The sequence below is a fragment of the Chiloscyllium punctatum genome, chromosome 44, assembly GCF_047496795.1.
Source record: "Chiloscyllium punctatum isolate Juve2018m chromosome 44, sChiPun1.3, whole genome shotgun sequence".
Lineage (NCBI taxonomy): Eukaryota > Metazoa > Chordata > Chondrichthyes > Orectolobiformes > Hemiscylliidae > Chiloscyllium > Chiloscyllium punctatum.
This window is the reverse complement of record NC_092782.1, coordinates 17,712,491-17,728,786: the sequence shown is the minus strand read 5'-3', so window position 1 is coordinate 17,728,786 and position 16,296 is coordinate 17,712,491. Positions and strand designations below refer to the sequence as shown.

Here is a 16,296-nt window from a genome sequence, read left to right as displayed (position 1 = left end):
GTGCTTTCCTTTATTGGTCAGAGTATTGATACAGGAGTTGGGAGGTCATGTTGTGGTTGTACAGGACATTGGTTAGGCCACTATTAGAATATTGCGAGCAGTTCTGGTCGCCTTCCTATCGGAAAGATGTTGTGAAACTTGAAAGGGTTCAGAAAAGATTTACAAGGATGTTGCTAGGGCTGGAGGATTTGATCTATAGGGAGAGGCTGAACAGGCTGTGGCTGTTTTCCCTGGAGCGTCAGAGGCTGAGGGGTGACCTGTTAGAGGTTACAAAATTATGAGGGCATGGAGAGGATAAATAGACAAAGTCTTTTCCCTGGGATTGGGGAGTCCAGAACTAGAGGGCATAGGTTTAGGGTGAGAGGGGAAAGATATAAAAGAGACCTAAGGGGCAACTTTTTCATGCAGAGGGTGGTACGTGTATGGAATGAGCTGCCAGAGGAAGTGGCGGAGGCTGGTACAATTGCAACATTTAATAGGCATTTGGATGGGTAAATGAATAGGAAGGGTTTGGAGGGATATGGGCCGGGTGCTGGCAGGTGGGACTAGATTGGATTGGTTTGGGATATCTGGTCGGCGTGGACAGGTTGGACCGAAGGGTCTGTTTCCATGCTGTACATCTCTATGACTCTATAACTTACCTGAGGCAAATGGAGGAGACTGGCGTTTGTGGTAAGTCCCAGATACGAGGCCAGGCCAGCATTGGGTGGCGATGTCCTTGGGGACTGGAAACAAGGCATCAATGTTTGAAACCCAGCATGTTCTGGAGACTTGGCCAGGCAGTCTGAAGGCTGGCACCAACTTGGTGAAAAGACTAAACTTTGAGTGCTTTTTAAAAAGAAAACTTCTTTATTCTTATGCGGAACATTTATTTATAACTCTCTCAAATAACTAACACATAAATAAGTATTCTGTGCCTAGGTACCCTGTACCTAAAATGATGCCAAAGCAGCGACATTATAGATTTTTCACTGCATTCATTTGGATGCATGTAATAAAGGCTAATTCAATTCAACTCATTTACTCGTCCATGTGGGAATTTTCCCAGATATGTCCTGTACGCACAAAGCAGAACAAATCCAACCAAGCCAATTGTCATCTCCTCAGTAAAGTGATGGAAGGTTTCATGAACAGTGCTATCAAACAGTATTTGCTGAGCAGTAATCTGCTCACAGATGCTCAGTTTGGTTTCTACTGGACCCACTCAACTCTTGCCTTCATTATTACCTTGGTTCAAATATGGACAAAGAGCTGAATTCCAGAGGTGAGATGAGAGTGACTGCCCTTGACATCAAGGCTATATTTTACTGAATGCGACATCGAGGAGTTCTAGCAAAATGGGAATTGGGTTAAATTCTCTGGCTGGAGTTGTACCTGGTTAAAGGAAGATAATTGTGGTGGTTGGAGGTTAATCATCTCTGCAAGAATTCCTCAAGATAGTGTCCTTGGCATGACCATCTTCAGCTGCTTCATCAATGACCTTCCCTCCATCATAAAATCAGAATTGGCAATGTTCACCGATGATTGCACAATGTTCAGCAGCATTCACAATTCCTCAGATAATAAAGCAGCCTATGCCCTAGTGTTATGAGATATAGACAGTATTCAGGCTTAGACTGACAAGTGGTAAGCAACATTCGCACCATACAAATACCAGGCAAGGACCATTTTCAACAGAGAGAATCTGACCATTGCCCCTTCAGTGGCATTGCCTTCACTGAATTCCCCACTATCAATAGCCAGGAGATTACCATTGATCAGAAACTGAACTGGACTAGTAATATAATAATTGTGGCTATAAGAAGAGGTCTGCAGCTAGGAATACTGCAGTGGTCACTCACTCCGAGTCTCCAAAGCCTCCCCAGCATTTAAAAGGCACAAGTCAGCAACGTTCTGGAATACCTGCACTTGCTTGGATGAGTGCAACTCCAAAAACACTGAAAAAGCTTGACATCATCCAAAATAGAACAGCTTTCTTAGTTGGCATAACAACCACAAACTTTAGTCTCTCCAACACCACTGGCGTGCAGTTGCATCAGCGTATATCTACAAGATTCACTGCACAAATTCATCTTCCAAACCCACAATTACTACTATCAAAAGGAGAAAGACAGTAAGGAATTTGGGAACATCATCATCTCCTAATTCTAACCCAAGACTCTCAACATCCATCCTTGCAAATCGTCTTACTTCAATGTCACTGAGTCAAAGTCTTCATGGCATTATGGGTACCAACACTAAATAGACTGCACTAGTTCAAGAGGTGCCTCACTGCCACCTTCTCAAGGGTAACTAGGAATAGGTAATAATTGCTGACCTAGCCAGCAATACCCACATCCCATGAGTGAATTTAGAAATGGTCATTTGTGTTCTAGCATTTGATGTGTTCTGATGTTTTCTCATCCTTTTGAGGATAATCCTTCTAAGTCTGAATCTCAAGTTATGAATTTGGCAATTGGTGGGAACAGTCTTAAGTTTATGATCCCAGCTCTTGGCAGTACTCCATAAGTCAGATGGCAGAATAAGACTTGGTTTGCTAGACAATAAGTCATTTTATTTAGTTAACCATTGTTATTACCAATTCTTTCCAAATATACCAGTCACTGAATATATTCATGAGAGGCTGCCAATGTGCTTTTAACAAAAGAACACAAACATTTATTACAATTAATAAAAATGCTAATAACAATATAATAGTATTCAAAATCGGGTGGTTCACAAGATAAGGCGAAGCTAGATTTTTTTAAAAAATGCTCTTACCAGCAAGGCTACTATTTGTTGCCTGTCCTTAATTGCCATTGGAATGAGTAGCAGTTATGAACCATTTCAAAGGGCAGTTAAACATCAACCATATTGTAATGTACAGACCATGTAGCCTTGACCAGTTAAGGACTGTAGATTTCTTTTCTAAAGGACATTGGTGAACAATTGATTATGATGTCATGACAGAATTACTGAGGCTACATTTTCAGTTAGCTTTTTAAAATCAATTTATTACATTAAATTCTACCAACTGCTGTGATGGGTTTTGAGCCCTTGACCTGGACTACATCACCATCTGCTTGATGATTAATGTAATAAAGTCAAGTCATTGCCAACAATACATTGGATGCAATCAAGTCATATAGATAAGCCTGGAACTGAACAAAGGTGGTTCCATCAAAAAACATTGTAAAGATATGTTATGTCAGCGTCTTCCTTTTTAAACTAGTATTGAGTGCAAAAATTCATCACCTCAAAATTTATCATTCAATTTTGGATCAAGTACTGTGTCTCAAAGACTTGCATTCAAGCCCTTCTTTTCTCCTATTGTCCTTTATGAAATCAAACTGACTATCTCTTTGTGGTTTATCCACTGTGGCTGCATCATGTCATTGGAGGAGTACAGATTTCTCAGAGTTGAAGGTTGTAGGGCTGAAGGTCATTGTAGCAAACAAAAGGTGCAAAATCACTTAACTGAAAACCAGGATGAAAAGTTTAAAATCCAGATGTTAGTTCGCACAGAGCAGCCTTTTGCAGTTGGCAATTGTGAAAAATGAAATTGAAGAATTCAGCTGGGAGATGACAGAAGTTTCAGGTGGGACAGTGACAATTGTATGTGGGTTTCAAAAATTCCGTTTGGGAGTCAGAAAAGACACTGGCATAAACACTGCGACTCAGCCTTTTTTGTGGCCTGATATGGGAGAGTTATTAGAGATGGCACAAAGTTTACACTGAGAATTAAAAGGCAGTGGTTCCATATTTTAGATGTTTAGCAGGAGAGAGAGCAGAGGAAATCATGACTCAACTAAGATTGGTTATTAGTATGCAGTCTGACAATATGGCAGTAGAGGGCTTAAGAGGTCAAGTGAGTGTGCTGGCTTTTGTGTTATTGTGCAATTAGACTCCATATTTTTGAATAATAGTGCCAAAGTGAAGAGGAGATTGAGTAATGTGTTGTTTAATATCTTGTGGTGTTTCCAAAAGTAATGGTGCAGAGGCTGGATGAGACATTAATTGCTTATGATGCATTATTTCAATAAAACTGGTGTTAATGAATCACTTCCTGGATCTGCGATTTTGCAGTTCGAAATGAAGTCATTCTTGCTTCTTATGCCTAAAAGACACTGAGCGCTAGTCTATTAAAGGTATTTGATGAGTGTCCAGAACCCTAAGTTTCACAGGATGCATTGAAACAATAGACATGCAGTGAATTTTATGGCAGTTACAGTTTTATCAAGGCCTGAACTGGCATAATTGTTTGAACTTTATAACATATTTATATAGGGAGGCTTCTCTTTGACCTTGATTAGCTGTTTAAAAATGAAAGCACGTGTATGTCATTTAAATTTTACCTACTCTTGAATTGCTTAACTCTGCAATAGTTAATAAGAGTCCTTCATAACTCTTCTGATGGTGATAGAATTAATGGTATGCAAATGTTCCAATTTTAAACGACAGAAGGAGGCCTAAGTAAATTTCCTGTTTATTGCTGGGACTGTAGTTAATGAATAGGATGTATATTATTTATAACTCAGGATGGAGAGGCTAAACATTAATTGAGCTATTTTTGCTTTCCTTAGAATTGTCGAATGAATGATGGATAAACATTTTTCACAGAAACTCAAATTCTGCTTGCAGGATTTAAAACTCATTCACGCATACTTTCCAAGAGTTTCTGATGTTGTGATGATGTCACTGGACTGATGCCCTGGGATACTGGTTTAAATCCCACCTCAGCAGCTGGTGACATTTAAATGTAATTGATTAACAAACGTTTGGAAATGAAATCTTGCCTTTTTGTGGAAACCATGATCAACTGTTGTAAAAAGAACTCATCTGCTTCATTCGTCCTTTAAGGACATTGTCCCTATCCGGTCTGCCCTACCTTAGACTCCAGATGCACAGCAATGTACTTGACCTAACTAACCACTCAATTGTACTGAGCTACTATTTAAATAGGTCAAAAGGGAATAAAACTGGACAAATCACCTAGCATCACCCTAGGCAGTGGAAATAATATCACCATGCTGTAGATCCTGCAAAGTCATCATGATTAACTTCTGGGAACTTGTGCCAAAATTGGTGAGCTATCCCACAGATTTGTCAAGCAATACTCTAATTTAATCATATATGTTATATCATACTTGCAGCACTATGGCCCAGACACTACCATCATCATCCTTGTGTATGTCCCATCACTATAGAACAGACCAAGCAAGCACAATGGTATATCATCAAGAGGGAATTACCATAGGATTCCTCAAAACTGATTGACTCTGTACCCCTTGAAGTCTCATGGTATCGGTCCAAAACAGGCAAGGAGATCTGCTGATTACCATGTAATACCTTCACTTAGTTGATGAATAGGAATTCTTCCATATTAAACCCCAAATGGAAGAAAAATTGAAGACAGAGCCAGAACACCAAATTTTATGGACTTCGATATCCATTATTAAGGGTGGCTCAGTAACATCACCACTAACCAAACTGGCTGAGACTCCAGAAAGAATCTGCAAACTCTACTTATGATTAGGTGGTGAGGAAATCGAAAAGAGGGAGAAATCAGTGAAACTTTTTGATCACCATCAAATACTTTTTCATATGGTTCATCTGTGGAATGAACTGCCACAGGAAATGGTAGATGCAGGTACAGATGCAACAATTAAAAAACATGTGGATAGTCACATGAATAGGAAAGGTTTAGAGAGATACGGACCAAATGCAGTCAAGTGTGTTTAGTTTAGTTTGAGAAAGTTGGTCAGCCGGGATGAGTTGGACCAAAGAGTCTGTTTCCATGCTTGTGACTCTCTGACTTCGTGACTTATTGCAGCAGTATCTATTTGCAGCAGTATTGGTCAGCATGACCACCATACAGCCCTTCTGAAGATGATGACTTGGCTCCATACTAAGCTTACCCTCCATTGTGTTGTGTGGCACAATCGGTTTGTTAAATGGAATAGATTCAGAACAGATCTAACAACAATATGAGGCATTTTGGATCATTGGCATCATCAGAATTGTATTCAACAATTCCCTCATTCTCCCATTGCAATCAAACCAGAGGATCAATTCTTTTTCAATGAAAAGAGCACGGTAAGAATATCAGGTGTAATGGAAGAATGGATTTCAACCTGCTGAAGCTACAATACAGAACTTGAATGCCAAACAGCAAAAGCAGTATGCAACGGACAAGTGTCAAATGATTCCACAGCCAAAGGTCTGCAGTCCTGCCACATCAAATTGCAAATGACAGTGGATAATTAAAGAATTAACAAGAATCATAGAGATGTACAGCATGGAAACAGACTTTTCGGTCCAATTCATCCATGCCAAACTGATATCTGAACCCATTCTAGTCCCATTTGCCAGCTCTTGGCCCATATGCCCCTCAATCCTTCCTATTCATACGTCCATCCAGATGCCTTTTAAATGTTGTGATTGTACCAGCCTCCATCACTTCCTCTGCCAGCTCATTCCATACACCACCCTCTGCATGAAAAAGTTGCCCCTTAGGTCACTTATTAATTTTTCCCTTCTCATCCTAAACCTATGCCCTCTATATCTGGACTTCCTCACCCCAGGAAACAGTTCTTGCCCTTGTCCAAGCTGCTAGACTTGGAGGATTTTAGCGACAGGGAGAGGCTGAATAGGCTGGGACTCTTTTTTCCCTGGAGTATCGGAGGCTGAGGAGTGATCTTACAGAGGTTTATAAAATCATGAGGGGCATGGATGTGGTAAGTAGACATGGTTTTTTTCCCTAGTTGTTAGGGAGTACAGAACTAGAGGGCTTAGGTTTAGGGTGAGAGGGGAAAGATATAAAAGGGACCTAAGAGGCGGCAACTTCACGCAGAGAGTGGTGCATGTATGGACTGAGCTGCCAGAGGAAGTGGTGGAGGCTAGTACAATCGTCTGACTCAACATTGGGACACAGACAGACTTTAACACATATTGTTAGAAAAGCTGAGCTATCTGGAGAATGTAATTTAAAAGTTCTGAGATTTACATATCAAAGACCTGAAACCAGCGTATCCTATTCTAAAAGATGAAAGATTTAATCTAAAATTGTTGCTGTGTCACATCTCAAGGACACTGGACTCCTTTTGGCTATAAATTCTGTGATTATGATCTTATTCTCCACAACCACCTGATGAAGGAACGGTGCTCTGAAAGCTAGTGCTTCCAAATAAACCTGGCAAAAATGAGAACTGCAGATGCTGGAAATCGGAGTTTAGATTAGAGTGGTGCTGGAAAAGCACAGCTGGTCAGGCAGCATGCTCCTTCCAAATAAACCTGTTGGACTATAATCTGATGTTGTGTGATTTTTAACTTAGTTGCATTTAGACATGAACTGCTTCAGTGTCTGAGGAGTTGCAAATGGTGCTGAGCATGGTGCCATCATCAGCAAACATTCTCACTTCTGACCTTACGATTGAGGAAGCAGGTGATGATGGTTGCACTCAGGACACCGCCCTGAGGAACTCCTGTGGAGATGTCTTGGAGCTAAGAAGACTGACCTCCAAGAACCACAAACATTTTCCTATGTGTCAGGTATGACTCTAACCACAGGAGAGTTTGCCCCCGAATCCCAATGATCCAGTTTTGCTCGGGCTCCTTGATGCCACACACTAAGGAATGCAGCCTGGATGTCAAGGCCTGTCATTCACATTGCCTCTGGAATTCAGCTTTTTTGTCCATGTTTGAACTTTATGGTAATATTAGTGAAGACTTGAGCTCCAGAACCAGCCCTGCCCCGAGATAAGCTGTAGCTGCAAACTTGAATTGCCAGCAATGTGGAAAATTATCCAGGTATTTCTCTGTTCACAAAACATGGACAAATCCAGTTACCATCCCATGGATACTCTTGATCATTCGCAGTGTTGGGAAGTGTCATCAACAGTGCTACTGAGAGCACTTTCTGTAACAACGTATTCACTGATGATCAGTTTGGGTTCAGCCACAGCAAATCCGGCAGTAACCTTATTACAGCCTTAGTCTAAAAGAGATGAACTCAGTGAACTAAGAGAATGACTGACTGTCTTGAACAACTGAACATCATTTGACCAAGTGTGGCAATCAGAGACTTTGGCAAAATTGAAATGAGCCATAATCAGGAAATAAGCCTCACCACTAGTCCTAGCTAATATGAAAGAATGTTTGTGGTTGATGGAGTCCAGTCATCTCATTCCCAGAGTGTCACTGTAGGAAGTCTTTCGGGTAGTATCCTTGGCCCAACCTGTTCTTTCTTCCATGACCATCCTCCATCGTAAGGTCAGAAGTAGGGATTTTTTCTGATAATTGTACAATGTTCGGGACCATCCCCAACTCCTCAGATACTGAAACAATCCATGTGTAAATGCAGCAACCTGAGCAACATTTGCACCACTCAAGTACCTGGCAATGACCATCTCCAACAAGAGAGAGTCTAATCATCTCCTGTGACACTTCAGATTACATGCAATCTGACTGCAATTGTCTATAAGTGGTTCCAGTGGGATATTCTATCCCCCACACTTGAATTATTTCAAGGAATAGTATTTTTGCCAAGACCAGATTTTGGCTCATTGTTAATATGTAATTTACCACAGATGTTAGTAATCTGTAAAAAAAAAAAATTAAAAAGCTATAAACAATGCGTAGGTTGTACCACCATAATCCAGTTGACTTGGGACTGGGTCTTTGCCAGCGTAGAAAATTTACCAGTCACCTGTGCTCAACCCCCAACCCAGCTATAGCAGCTCCAACTGCCAACCCAAGAACAGCAGCCCTGCAATGTTGACCCAAGCACTGTTGCTGGTCTAGACTGTGTCAGATAAGGATGATGCTTACCTGCATATGACTTAACAGTATTCAAATTAGGTGACTAACATTTTAAACAAGAAAACATGGATTAAAAGTAGATGAGCTCAAATATTAATAAGCATTTCACAGCACAAATCCCTTGTATATTTTCAGTTTAAATGCATTAGGGTGACTGCTATGTGAAGTGAAGGGGAAAAGAAAATCACATTAATGCACTAGCAGGTCTTCCTAAATTATTTTAGATCATAGTCAGATTACAGTGCTTTTCTCTGCTATTCGATTAGATTAGATTACTTACAGTGTGGAGACAGGCCCTTTGGCCCAACAAGTCCACACCGACCCACCAAAGCGCAATCCACCCAGACCCATTCCCCTACATTTCACCCCTTCACCTAACACTATGGGCAATTTAGCATGGCCAATTCACCTAACCTGCACCTGTTTGGACTGTGGGAGGAAACCGGAGGAAACCCACGCAGACACAAGGAGAATGTGCAAACTCCCCACTGTCAGTCGCCTGAGGCGGGAATTGAACCTGGGTCTCTGGCACTGTGAGGCAACAGTGCTAACCACCGTGCCACCCATACTTGGGAGAGATAAGATGTTCACTACTAAAACTTTTCTTAGTTCAAAAGAAGTACCACTCTTTCAAATAAAAGGGTTTTGAATTTTAATATTCAACATAAGCTGAAAGCGTAAGACTCTACCCTGTTCTGATTAACTTCTTTGTAGCCCGATACAGGATCAGGATAACCATTCTTTAGAAATGGACATCAACTCAGATGAAGAAGAAATCATTTTTAGCTCCGATGAAGAAGAAGATACCAGTTCAGATACAAGTAAAGGAGAACTGGATCAGCAAAAGAAGCAGGTACCTTGATGTCCAGATATGATTCTTAAGACACCTTTTAAAATCTTATTCTAGTAGTTCTGCTGTGGCATTACTCAATAACAGGGATCATCATGTTCTATAAAGCAAGCATTCTTTCTTGTCATTGGATTTATTCCATTCAGCCTCTATATATCAATTTATTAGATGCCTTTCCGTTAACTATGGGTATAAACTTTAATCTCTCACCAGTTTTAAAACTGAATATATTTTTGTGAGAGCAGGTAAGCATAATTGAGATTAATATCATTCATTGAACTGCATAAATAAATTTTATAGCCCTGATTTTACGAGAAAAGGTATGTAGATGCTAACAATGTATAATATCTGCAGCAGTTTCGAAAAGATTGTTGCATATAGTTTCGAAAAGTCAACGAAAAGATTGTTGCATATAGTTCCAAATGGATATTTTCTCTGCCTTGGTGGTGCCAGTTTTTTTGGCATGTTGTGCAGCTGCGACCATTTGTTGTATGTTCACATCAGCAGGTCAGGCAGCATCAAAGGAGAAGGAGAATCGACGTTTCGGGCATAAGCCCTTCTTCTCCTTCTCCTTTGATGCAGCCTGACCTGCTGCGCATTTCCAGCAATACATTTTTAAGCTCTGATCCCCAGCATCTGCAGTCCTCACTTTCTCCTAGTTGATTTTAACCTACTGCGAATTCTCTTGCAAGGATGCCTTCCTTGAAGAAGCTCTCCTCCTCCCTCTAGTTAGAAGTTCTTGCAATTTTGACATTCAAGGGAGCTTCTTAAGTCTCCCTCCCTACAACATATTGTGCATTATTTAAAAAAATCTCCATGACTCTACTTATTCATCAATTGACTGCACAAATCATGAGAAGTTCAACTTTTTTAAAACTTGCAATCTATTTGATATTATTAAAGTAATTTTCCATATAGTTTTCAACATCATAGGTATTTTGTCTTGACTGCTGCCCAAATAAATGCTTTTCACCAAGTCAAAATCATGTCTTTTGGTTATAATTCTTCTGAGATATCTTATCAAAGATTCTTTTCAAATTGAGTTCTATGACATCAAATGTCTCCTTTTTCAATTATTTTCAAAGAATTCTAATAGACATTGGTCAGTTCGCTGAGTTGGTTGATTTTCTTGCAAATGTTTCGTCTCCCTCCTGGGTGACATCTTCAGTGCTGTGTAGCATTCAGATGAAGCACTGTCGCAGTGGTCTGCCCCAAATTTATACAGTTCCATCTATTGTGGCGGGTGGTTCTACTTTAGTGGTCGGTTGATGGGGTCTATTTCAACATGTTTGTTTATGGAACCGGTGGATGAATACCAAGTCTCCAGGAATTCCTGAGCTTCTCTTTGTTTAGCCTGTCCCAGTATCATAACATTGTCCCAGTTGAATTGGTGTCCTTCATTGTTAGTGTGTATTGATATAATTGTTTGTTCTATGTAATGTTTCTCACGGTTGCTGTGTGGTATTATACATCACAATCGTCCTGCATGTTGTGGGTATGATAGGACAAATGGGCAGGAAACTCGCCACAAGAATACACAAGCATCAGCTTGCAAGAAAACGACATGACTAGTCCTCCCTCATATCAATACACACTGACAATGATGGATACCAATTCAACTGGGACAATGTTATGATATTGGGATAGACTAAACAAAGACAAGCTCGGGAATTTTCATTGGTTCCATAAAAAACTTGTAAAAAAGGACCCCATCTACAGACTACTACGGTACAAAACCGAAAGTAGAACCACCTGCCACAATAGACTGAACCGTATAAATTTGGGGCAGATCACAATGACAGCGCTTCATCTGGACGCTCCACAATCACTGAAGATGTCACCCAGGAGAGAGACCAAAGCTTTGCAAGAAAATCAACCAGCTTGGCAAACCAACCAACAATGTCAACTACAACCCAAGCTACAGATTGTCACTAAAATCTTAAATTCTGATAGATATTATCACATATAGCACTTGATATGAGTAAAGTCAGAGACATGGCTTTATTTTGAAATGATATTAACAATAAGCTGTTAAAATCCATTTGAAAGTGTAGCTCTGTTCCTGTATATTAATGAACTTAAGCAATAGTATCTCATTTGCTAGCATGTTCCATGATTTGAGTGTGTCTCAGAGATAAATCTTCATGTCTGACTTTATCTTCAATGTATGGGAATCTTCATTTTGCTTTATTTTCCAATTTTTACTACTTTAAAATAGTAATCTGTTGAATTCTTTATTTCTGTTTTATTAGCCCTTTGTGTCTGCCTGTCTTAGCCTACACATTAGCATGTGTAGTCATTAGCAGATTGTATTGTTAAATATTTATTTTCCAGGCTATTGATCTTGGCTACTGTACAAGATTCAAAGTCCAAACATTCAAAGTTTCAAGAGAACAGCTAAAATTTGAGTGACTGCACACACTATACATATCATTTATACATTTTATGACATAAATGGATTTGCGGTTCTGTAGTTAAAGTTTCAGAAGCTAAGATGGATATTTGATAGTGGTATTCAGAATCATGAGGAGTCTGAACAGTGGATAGGACGAAACTGTTGCCAATGGTGGAAGGGTCAGAAGCCACAGGTTATAAATTTTGTGTTGTAATAGAAGCAATGACAACATGAGGAAGAACCTTGTTTGTACTGAGAATGGTGAGGATCTGGAATGAAGTGCCTCAGAGCGTCGTGAAGAAAGATTAAGTTGAGGCATTTGAAGGGGAAAAGGCTGGTAAGTGACACTAAGGACATAGGAAACAACATAAGAAACAAGCCTGCCCCACCATTCAACAAGATCATGGCTGATCTGCTCCAGACCTCAACTTGTCTGTCGTGCCAGCCCATCATTTGTCCTCAAGCCCCTGATATCACAAAAAATGATCTACATTCTTTTTAAATACTGTCAGTGATCTTGTCTCCACAACTTTCCGTGGTAGGGTATTCCAGACATACATTACACTCTCAGAAGAAATTCCTTCACATTTAATTTTAAATGGGTATCCTATTATTCTGTAACTATGTTCCTGAGTTCAGGCAGCCCCTTCAGAATCCTGTATGTTTTGATAAGATCACCAATGCCAGTATATTCTTTTAAAAAAATATGGTACCAAACTTATACATAGTACTTCAGATGTGGCCTCACCAACACCCTATGCAATCATAACAAGCCTTCCCTGTTTTGAATCTCCAACTTCCTGGCATTAAAATTTCATATGCTGCCTTAATTATTTGCTGGATTTCCATGCCAACCTTCTTTGTTTCATGCACAAAAACATCCAGGTTCCTCTGTGCTGCAGTTTTGTTTTGGAGTCTCTTTCCATTTAAATAATAGTCTGCCTTATAATTCTTCCCACCAAAATGCATCAACCCACACTTTCCACATTAAACTTCAGCTGCCAAATTTATACCCACTTACTAAACCTATTTAATATCCTCTTGCAGATTCTTTATGTCCTTATCACAACATGCTTTCTCACCTATTTTTTGTATCATCAAATTTGGATACATTACACTTGTATGTCAAGTGTAAATCTCATCCCAAGAATTGGTTTAGTGGACGTACATCGTATAGGCTGTGTGAAAGGGTTGGTGACGATTCACCACGGCACATTCGTCACCAATGATTAGCCACTGCCGGTTCGCCACCAGCATTTTTCCACTGAGGTCATTTGACCTCTGAAGACTATTTGCCACCAGATTTCCCTCCCACCTGTTCTTTCATACTTCTCAGTCCCCTTTGTTGATACAACTGCATACTACATATTGATTTTAAAAAAAGAGGTAAAATAAATATCATTTTATTGGTTAATTCTAACTTCAGGAAAACATTCTCTCATAGCACTGATATAAAACCATCGTGGTAAAACTTCTTATTTCCACGTTTACTAATAATTTCTGTTTCCATACTAAAAATTCCTGTTCCAAAAATACAAGCTTAAAAAAAACTCTCCAGGGGCCAATGGGCGGTGGCTAAGGGCAGTGGGGAATCATTGGCGGCGAATCTGCTGTGGCGAATGGTCCCATCCCAGTGTGAAGGAATGTATATCCTTTCTTGGGTAAGGAAACTAAAACTGTGTTAGTACTCCAGATGTGGTCTCATCAAAACCCTATATAATTACAGTAAGAAGGGCTTCCTGAAGAAGGGCTCATGCCCGAAACGTCGATTCTCCTGCTCCTTGGATGCTACCTGACCTGCTGTGCTTTTCCAGCAACACACTTTCAGCTCTGATCTCCAGCATCTCCAGTCCTCACTTTCTCCTAGAAGTCATTATCCTTGAAGTCTTACTCTTGTAAGGCTAGCATACAATTCACCATTTTAATTTGTTGCTGCACCTCCGTGTGATTCTGATTTGTTTACAAGGTTTGCCTGAATTCTCTTCAATGTGCCACGTTCTTGCTGTTCATTTCATTAGTCTATATCCTTTACATCCTTTTGTTAACTTAGTTTCCCAGTTAGTTTTGTATTACAAGCAAAATTAGATACAATACATTCAGATCCTTCATTTAAATCATTATAGGTTTTAATTAGTTGAGGCTTGAATACTCATCCTTGCCATAGCTCGAGGAACAGGGTCCCAACTTGAAATGAGCTATTTATTTGCACAGTACATAAACAATGAAGTTATGTTAAAACTTTCATGAAACACCAGTTAGGCCTTAATTTGAGTACAGTATTCTATTCTGGGCACCACAATCTTGGAAAGAAACCAAGGCCTCAGCCTGTAGAAGAGATTAAGTAGAGATATGACAGGGATTAAAAATTGAATAGCTGGAAATCTCTGGTTGTTCTCCTTAAAGCAGAGACATTTAGGAAGAGATTCAACACAAGGTTTCAAATCATAAATAAGTAAAGTGAAACTAAACTGTATCAGTGGCAGGAGGTTAGAAACCAAAGAAAAAATCTAGGGTGATCAAGAAAAAGAATCAGGTGACATGAAGAAACTTTTTTTAAAATACTGAATTGTGAGCTGCAATCCACAGTCTGAAAGGGTGAAAGTAGATTCAACAGTTATTTTCAAAATTGAAATGAGTATGTAAAGCTGAAGATAAAAAGATGCTGAGTTGTGAGGAAAGAGCAGGGGTTAGGCATCAGAACCAAACCAAAATGTTGATTCTAGCACTATTAAGCTAATAGTCTCCTTATGTGTTGGATAAGACCCTGAATTATATTTTCTTTTGAAAGCTTCTTCATTTGCTGCAAGTGAAGAAAACTAATGCAAAGATTTCCAAACCACTTTGCAAGGGTGATCACTGTTGTTTGCATTTGTCATCTCAAAAGACTGTATATTGTCTAGTCAGGACTGTTTCCAGAATCAGAAAGGGCATGGAATTTTTGTTTAAATGTATAACCTGTTGAATCTGACATCACCTTTTGCCAAATAATATTTGTGCTTCTGCCACATCACAAACAGATGAGTTAGTCTTTGTCAGATTTCTCTTTATGGGAGTTTGCTGTGTCAAAATTAGCCACTACGTTACAACAGTAACTATATTTTAAAATGACTCTTGAGTGTTTGTGAAAAGTGCTATATAAATGCAAATATTTATAACTTTTTACGTTTGTATTAACTTTGCAAATGAAGAACCACTTGACTGCCTGGCAGAGCAATACACTGCACCATGTACCTAATGATTTCCACACAACATAAGTTTCAGCTTTGCTTTTCATTTTAAAAAAAATCTTTCCCAATATGCTTATGGTTCATGTATATTAGAATAAAGTACTTTGAGCAGCCTCCTAACTTTGAGCTCAGTTGGAGATGAAGAGAGATTGGACATCCATAACGAAGAGGAGGTGGTTCGAGCCACGAAATGTGAAACTTTAAAATGATGGAATGCACCAGAAAAATCATGGATTTTGGGTTGAGAGAAACAAGGGACGAAATATGTAGTTCAGTTCAGTAGGGCAGAAACGGGCTAAAGTGATAAGTCAACCAAAGCAGTCCTATTTGTGACTCTTGGGAAGGAAACAGAAGCAATCTGATTGGGTATAGGGAAGTAGGAAACCATGAAGGGAAGATCAGTGTTCTGGAACCAGTGGCTTGTTGAGATCAAGCTCCTTATTCAGAGTCCAAATTACAATGGCAGAGTCTTTATTTTCTTCACTGGACCTGAAAACGTCTGATTTACAACACCTGCAGTTCTTTTGGTTTTCTTCATTTTCTTTGCTCATTACATGTTTTTAAGTTTTCTGTTCGCAGTTCTTTAAAATTTCCATCACATTTTGCATTCAGTATACATAGTGACAGAGTTCACAGGTCTTGTAGTTCTGACATCATTGATATATGGATGGCATTTAATCAGTAACATTTGAAACGATTCATGCTAATTTATTTTATTTATGGCACAGTCCTTTGTGGCACTTGAATGACTTCTTAAAGTTGGCATATTATAAAAATTATGATGAAAATGAAACTGGAGAGTTTTGAGATTTCAATTGTGATCTTCCATCCGAAGGAGGTTGCACAAACAGTTTCTGTAAACTGTTGAGCTTTTTTTGTTGCATTATTAGCAGTGTAAAATATTGCAAGGCAAGCCAAAGCACTGAAGCAAATGAACAATCCAGTTTTAATGAAGAGTTAGTTCACATAATGTTTGAATGATGTAATGCAGTAATACCCAAGACATTGCCTGCTGAAGACTATGG

General features: G+C 39.4%; 1 protein-coding gene across 1 annotated transcript in view; it reads left to right on the top strand.

Moving 5' to 3' along the window:
* The window catches only part of fgd6 (FYVE, RhoGEF and PH domain containing 6), a 143,686-nt gene that overhangs the window by 24,685 nt on the left and 102,705 nt on the right, over positions 1–16,296 (top strand). The window contains exon 3 of the mRNA XM_072562384.1: positions 9,514–9,652. Coding sequence (XP_072418485.1) covers positions 9,514–9,652 — 139 coding nt within the window. The remainder of the gene's footprint in view (positions 1–9,513; positions 9,653–16,296) is intronic.